Below are 7213 nucleotides of genomic sequence, written 5' to 3'. Positions count from 1 at the left end.
TGGGTTGTAACAGAAACTGAAACAAATGCATTCTATTAAATCACAAAGGAATGCATTGGACTGCATAACTAAAAAGCCCAGGTTGTATCCAAAAACTTATTATCTGCAAGGAGATACCTTCTATGTTTTTCTTCCATTGCCTTCTTGTTCAGGTAGGCTTTGCTGTCCAAGGCAAGATGGCCTCCAGGCTTACATTCCATTGGCTTAGTAGGAGAAAATTGCCCTTTTTCAAGAGTTCCAGAAATATCCCAGAAGTGCTTCTCACTGGCTTGGTTTGGATCATATGCCCATCCTGACTCAACCGCTGTGGCTAGGGATCTGGAATGCTTGAGACTGGAGCATCCTAGATGGATGTCTACATGTGAGTGACATACCCACTCCTAGATCTGGGTTGGGGTTATCTTCCTCTAACCACATGCACTGGACTGGTTCCCCAAGGAAATCACTGGCTAGGAGCTATTATGAAAAGAAAGGGGAATTGATATTGCATATGCAAAACAAAAGATGCAGACTATAAGGATTCTCAGCATCCAGCTTCAGCAAGAACCTGAAAGGTCATTTTGCATATTAGAATCAGAAGGGAATTGGTTTTGCTTTGGCTGGGGTTGGGAGATGTGCTCTTGGGATCTGGGCAGCTCCCCGGCAACAGAAATAGGTTCTTAGGATGAGGAACCCACTCAGTTCTGGCACTCACAAGTTCAGAAAAAATCTGATTCCAGTGCTCTAGGGTTAAATCTCCCCCCCTCCCCCGCAGAGTTCTACAGGTGATTGTTAAACCAGCAGGGTTGAAAAATTCTGCTCTGGGAAATGATGTTCTACTTCAGCAAGAAAGATTCAGATTAGCTCTTCAGGACAATGTCCCCTGTGATAGAATTGGAATGTTTCTCCCTCTCTGTACCTCTTTTCAGAAAAGGGTCCCTGGAGTTTACTTGGAGGCTGAAGATGGGTGGGTGAATTTCCTGAAAATAACAATAACCAGTGTCTATTGAATAGCAATTGCAAGGTAGGCACTGTGCTTTAGGGACTTCAGAGAATCTATCTAAGTTTCAGTTTTTTCACAGCAATCCTCCCACTTGGGTACCAATAACATTAGCTCTATTTTACAGTTGAAGAAAGCAATATACAAAAAGCCTAGGCAAGATACCCCACCAGGGAGTGGCAAAAGGGGCATTGAGATCCAAGACCATCTGACCCTGGCTGGCGGGAGGCCTCGGAGAGGTGCATCACTCATGCTCCTAAAGAAAAACTCCGGTGGGCGGTGGGAGTGGGCCCCCCACCCCACCCTAGGCTTTTGGGTTGGGGAGTTCAGACTTGAGGGCAGACAGGGTTCATTGCTAGATTCCTTAAATAGATTTTTATACGAAAATGTTATGTGTATCTCTGCCTGTGCGTGCGGGTAGGGAATACAGAGGAATGAAGTCCAAGAGAGTTGTGCCCCCCCCCCCCCAATTTAACTCCCCTGACTCAGACCAGTTTGGGTTCGGAGACCCCAGCCCCAACCCCCTTCTGTCCCAGTGTCCTCAGCACCCCCCTTCCACACACATATTTTATGCTTCCTTTTTAAATTCACCAAAACAACACCTCCCCTGGACTCAAAGCTAGAACAGGAACCTTCCCCCTCGGAATCCCTGTTTGCTTTGCGGTGCACCCTTGAATGCGGGGGGTGGGGATGGGGCCGAGGGTCTTCCCCGTCACGTCAGACTCCGCGGAGACCCGCAGAACTGGTTCCCGCCTGCCCCCCGCGCCCCGGTTCCCCGCCCGGCTCGGGGAGGGCAGCGTCATCGCGCGCGGAGTCCGGGCGCCTCGGCGGCGGCGGCGGCGGCGGCGGCGGCTCCCCGGGGGCTGCGGGGACAGCCCGGGCTGCGGCGCCTGCTCAGTTCGCGCTCACTGCGTCGGAGGCTCCCCTGGCCTGGCTCGGTGCCCGGCACCAGTCGGGGGGGAGGGGGGGCGGGGAGGCGGCGGAAGAGCCCGCTCGGCCCCGGGCCCGGGGCTCCGAGCTGCAGAGGGGGCCTCCAGGGGGCAGCACCAGGCCGCCAAGCGGGCTTCTCGGCGCTGGCCTGGAGGGGTCCCCGCACAGCCCGCAGGGAAGCCCCGTTTTCCGACGGCCGCGCTGCCCGCCCCGCCTCCACCGCTTCCGGAGAAGGTGGGAAAGTCTCCCCCCCGCACAAGGACCGCCAGCTCCCGGCTGAGGAGCAGGCGGCCCACCACGACGCAAAGGGACGTAGGGGATCACCTGGCGGGTATTTTCCTAGCCTCAGTTTCCCCGATGACACCTGGGAAGGCAGGGTGCCAACGGTCAAGGCCGAGGGGTCACGCTCCGCCTCTCCTGGGCGGCCTCTGCCCCGGCGAGCCAGTCCCTCCTCCCCTTAGCTCCCGCCCCGCTCCCACGGTCCCAGAGGTGGGCGGGAGGGCCCGGGATGACGGTGGCAGAACCCCGGCCCGACTCGCCCTCGCCCCCGCCCCGGGCGCGGGCTTCCCCAGGCCAGTCCCCGCGGGGGAACCGCCTGAGCCGCGGTGCTCCTAGCGCTCGGCGCCCCGAGACCTCCACCTGGGCGTCCCCAGCTCCTGCGCACGTTCGGGCTCCCGGCTTGGAGCCCGGGAGGAGGGAGGGAGCCAGGGAGCAGCCAGCAACGACCCGGAAACGCCATATAAGGAGCAGGAAGGATCCCCCGCCGGAACAACCCTTATTTGGGCAGCGCCTTATTTGGAACGGCCCGATATGGCCCGGCCGCTTCCGGCTCCGGGAGGAGGGGAGAAGGCGGAGGGAAGAGGCGGGGGCAATGCTGGGAACTCCGGAGCAGCCCGGGCCGGGGAGCCCGCAGCGGAGGCCCGAGCCCTAGGCTTTCTCGAGGCCCGGGCGCCCCGGGTGCAGGAGTCGGCGAGGGCGCCGGGGTGCGGGACCGCGGTGCTCACCGATCTCGGGTAGGGGGCTTCACGTCACTCCGGGTCCTCCCGGCCGGTCTTGCCATATTAGGGCTTCCTGCTTCCCATATATGGCCATGTACGTCACGACGGAGGCGGACCCGTGGCGCTCCAGACCCTTCAAATAGAGGCGGATCCGGGGAGTCGCGAGAGATCCCAGCGCGCAGAACTTGGGGAGCCGCCGCCGCCGCCAGCCGCCGCCGCCAGCTTCCGCCGCCGCAGGACCGGCCCCTGCCCCAGCCCCGGTAGCAGCGCCGCGTCCACACCGGCCGGCGGCGAGGGCGAGCCTGGAGGCCCCACCTGCCCTGGCCACAGTGTGCCCTGCGTCCCGCATGTGACCCGGCCAGGCCCCCGAGAGTGTGTCCCCCGCAGCCGCGGCTCCGGGCTGCGCCCACCCGCCCCAACACTAGCTCTCCAGCCCGCCCGTCCGGGATGGCCGCGGCCAAGGCCGAGATGCAGCTGATGTCTCCGCTGCAGATCTCCGACCCGTTCGGCTCCTTTCCTCACTCGCCCACCATGGACAACTATCCCAAGCTGGAGGAGATGATGCTGCTGAGCAACGGGGCTCCCCAGTTCCTCGGTGCAGCCGGGGCCTCGGAGGGCAGCGGCGGTAGCAGCAGCAGCGGCAGCGGGGGCGGTGGAGGTGGAGGGGGCGGCAGCGGCGGCAGCGGCGGCAGCGCCTTCAACCCTCAGGGGGAGGCGGGCGAGCAGCCCTACGAGCACCTGACCGCAGGTAAGCGGTGGCCTACGCCGAGGATTAGCCCCTTCGCCACCAGCCCGGCGACCAGTCAGTCCTTCCCCCGCCGCCTGGCAGCGCCCCCCTTCCCCGCAGCCGCGTTCCCGGACCTGTGGGGTGCAAGCGGGGCTTCCCTTTCCGTCCTCGGGGGCAAGTGTTGGCGAGATACCTGCGGACGTCCGCCCTCGCCCTCGCCCTCGCCCTCGCCCTCGCCCCCCTCGCCCCCCTCGCCCCCAGCGGTGCGCAGGCGAGCAGGCTCCTGTTGGGGTGGAGAGCTCGGGCTGCGTGGGTGGGTGGAGGTGGGGGAGGGCTTGTTTTGAAGAGCGGGGCTGCGCCCCCTTTTCTCCAGACGGGCTGGCGTTTCCTGCCGCCTGCCCCGGGGGAGGGCGGTGGTGCGGGCCGGGGACGTCCCGGCAGCCCGGGGTCGGGGCGCTGGCGGGGATCCCTGCGTGGCGCAGCCGCCGCTGCGGAGCGCCGTGCGCTGCAGTGGAGGGGGATTCTCCGTGTTTGCGTCAGCTGCTGTCGAAATGGGCTCTGCCGCCGAGCGGGCCGGGAACACTGCAATCTGCCGCTATCAATTATTAACCAGCTCGCGAGCCCGCGGTGGCCAGCCTGACCTCTTGCCTGGCAGCTCGGGTCCTCCGCGGCCTCCGGTGAGTGCTCTCCAGTAACCAGGCCTCCCTCCTCTCTCTGTCTCTCCCATCAGAGTCTTTTCCCGACATCTCTCTGAATAACGAGAAGGTTCTGGTGGAGACCAGTTACCCCAGCCAAACCACGCGGCTGCCGCCCATCACCTACACTGGCCGCTTCTCTCTGGAGCCTGCACCCAACAGCGGCAACACCTTGTGGCCAGAGCCCCTCTTCAGCCTGGTCAGCGGCCTCGTGAGCATGACCAACCCACCGGCCACCTCGTCTTCGGCGCCGTCTCCAGCAGCCTCCTCCTCCTCCTCCGCCTCTCAGAGCCCACCCCTGAGCTGTGCCGTCCAGTCCAACGACAGCAGCCCCATTTACTCGGCGGCGCCGACCTTCCCCACGCCTAACAGTGACATCTTCCCGGAGCCGCAGAGCCAGGCCTTCCCGGGCTCCACGGGCGCCGCGCTCCAGTACCCGCCTCCCACCTACCCTGCGGCCAAGGGTGGCTTCCAGGTCCCCATGATCCCTGACTACCTGTTTCCACAACAGCAGGGGGACCTGGGCCTGGGCACCCCCGACCAGAAGCCCTTCCAAGGCCTGGAGGGCCGTACCCAGCAGCCTTCGCTCACTCCGTTGTCTACCATCAAGGCCTTTGCCACGCAGTCGGGCTCCCAGGACTTGAAGGCCCTCAACACCACTTACCAGTCCCAGCTCATCAAACCCAGCCGCATGCGCAAGTACCCCAACCGGCCCAGCAAGACGCCCCCCCACGAACGCCCATATGCCTGCCCGGTGGAGTCCTGCGACCGTCGCTTCTCCCGCTCCGATGAGCTCACGCGCCACATCCGCATCCACACCGGCCAGAAGCCCTTCCAGTGTCGCATCTGCATGCGCAACTTCAGCCGCAGTGACCATCTCACCACCCACATCCGCACCCACACGGGCGAGAAGCCCTTCGCCTGCGACATCTGTGGGAGAAAGTTTGCCAGGAGCGATGAGCGCAAGAGGCATACCAAGATCCACTTAAGGCAAAAGGACAAAAAAGCAGACAAAGGTGTTGTGGCCTCCTCAGCTGCCACCTCCCTCTCTTCCTACCCGTCCCAGGTGGCTACCTCCTACACGTCCCCGGTTACTACCTCTTATCCCTCCCCAGCCACCACCTCCTATCCGTCACCTGTGCCCACCTCCTACTCCTCTCCCGGTTCCTCAACCTACCCATCCCCTGTGCACAGTGGCTTCCCCTCACCCTCAGTGGCCACCACATACTCTTCCGTCCCCCCTGCTTTCCCGGCCCAAGTCAGCAGCTTCCCTTCCTCGGCTGTCACCAACTCCTTCAGCGCCTCTGCAGGGCTTTCGGACATGACAACAACCTTTTCTCCCAGGACAATTGAAATCTGCTGAAGGGAAAGGAGAAACCAGGGAAAAGAGAAAGAAACACAAGAGACTTAAGAGACAGGAGGAGGAGATGGCCACAGGAGGGGGTTCCTCTAGGTGAGATGGAGGTTCTCAGAGCCAAATCCTCCCCCTCTACTCCACCCCAGGGCTGGTGTGGAAGGTCTGTTGGCCTGCGATCCTTTCTGCCCACTTGCCCTTCCTCTGCAGTTCCTACTGCCTGTGACTTCAGCTGCCTGAAACAGCCATGTCCAAGTTCTTCACCTCTATCCAAAGAACTTGATTTGCATGGATTTTGGATATATCATTTCAGTATCATCTCCATCGTATGCCTGACCCCCCTGCTCCCTTCGATGCTAGAAAATCAAGTTGGCAAAAATGGGGTTTGGGCTCCTCAGAGCCCAGCCCTGCACCCTTGTACAGTGTCTGTGCCATGGATTTTGTTTTTCTTGGGGTACTCTTGATGTGAAGATAATTTGCATATTCTATTGTATTATTTGGAATTAGGTCCTTTGGGGGGAAAAAAAAAAAAAGAAAAGCCAAGCAAACCAACGGTGATCCTTTATTTTGTGATGATGCTGTGACGATTAAGTTTGAAGCTTTTTTTGAAACAGCAGTCCTTGGTATTAATCAGAGCATGTGTCAGAGTGACGTTCCGTTAACTTTTTGTAAATAGTGCCCGACTGTACTCTCACACGTGACAAAATATGGTTTGGTTTTTCTTCTTTTTTTTTTGAAAGTGTTCTTTTTTTCCGTCCTTTTGGTTTAAAAAGTTTCACGTCTTGGTGCCTTTTGTGTGATGCGCCTTGCTGACAGCTTGACATGTGCAATTGTGAGGGATGTGCTCACCTCTAGCCTTAAGGGGGGCAGGGAGTGACGATTCGGGGGAGGCTTTGGGAGCAAAATAAGGAAGAGGGCTGAGCTAAGCCTCGGCTCTCCAGAATGTAAGAAAACAAAATTTAAAACAAAATCTGAACTCTCAAAAGTCTATTTTTTTAACTGAAAATGTAAATTTATAAATATATTCAGGAGTTGGAATGTTGTAGTTACCTACTGAGTAGGCGGCGATTTTTGTATGTTATGAACATGCAGTTCATTATTTTGTGGTTTTATTTTACTTTGTACTTGTGTTTGCTTAAACAAAGTGACTGTTTGGCTTATAAACACATTGAATGCGCTTTATTGCCCATGGGATATGTGGTGTATATCCTTCAGAAAAATTAAAAAGAAAATAAAATAGCTGCGGTTGGGTGCGTGTTTCCTGGGTTGGGGGCGGGGGCCCTTTTGCCATCTTTTTTTTTTAAAGATGATTTTATTTATTTATTAGAGTGCAATGGGGAGGGGCAGGGAAAGAGTCTTAGGCGGACTCCTCACAGAATCCCATGGAAAGCTCCATGAGGGAGTTGGAGGTGGGGCGTGAGCTTGAGGCTCCATCTGACGATGGGAGATCAGGACCTGAGCTGAAACCAAGAGTGTCGCTTAACCAACTGTGCCACCCAGGGCCCCCACTTTTGCCATCTTTATTGAAGG

At 58.9% G+C, this 7213-nt stretch overlaps 1 protein-coding gene across 1 annotated transcript; it reads left to right on the top strand.

The window, feature by feature from the left end:
• The first annotated feature begins 3070 nt into the window (after positions 1-3070).
• On the top strand, positions 3071-6922 carry EGR1 (early growth response 1). The gene is made up of 2 exons (XM_026001342.2): positions 3071-3655; positions 4365-6922. The coding sequence occupies exons 1-2, from the start codon at positions 3355-3357 to the stop codon at positions 5690-5692; spliced, it is 1629 nt and encodes a 542-aa protein (XP_025857127.1). The 5' UTR covers positions 3071-3354; the 3' UTR covers positions 5693-6922.
• Positions 6923-7213: the final 291 nt, after the last annotated feature.

The sequence above is a fragment of the Vulpes vulpes genome, chromosome 12 (genome assembly GCF_048418805.1).
Source record: "Vulpes vulpes isolate BD-2025 chromosome 12, VulVul3, whole genome shotgun sequence".
Taxonomy (NCBI): Eukaryota; Metazoa; Chordata; class Mammalia; order Carnivora; family Canidae; genus Vulpes; species Vulpes vulpes.
The sequence above is the reverse complement of the archived record's forward strand: the minus strand, read 5'-3'. Positions and strand labels throughout refer to the sequence as shown.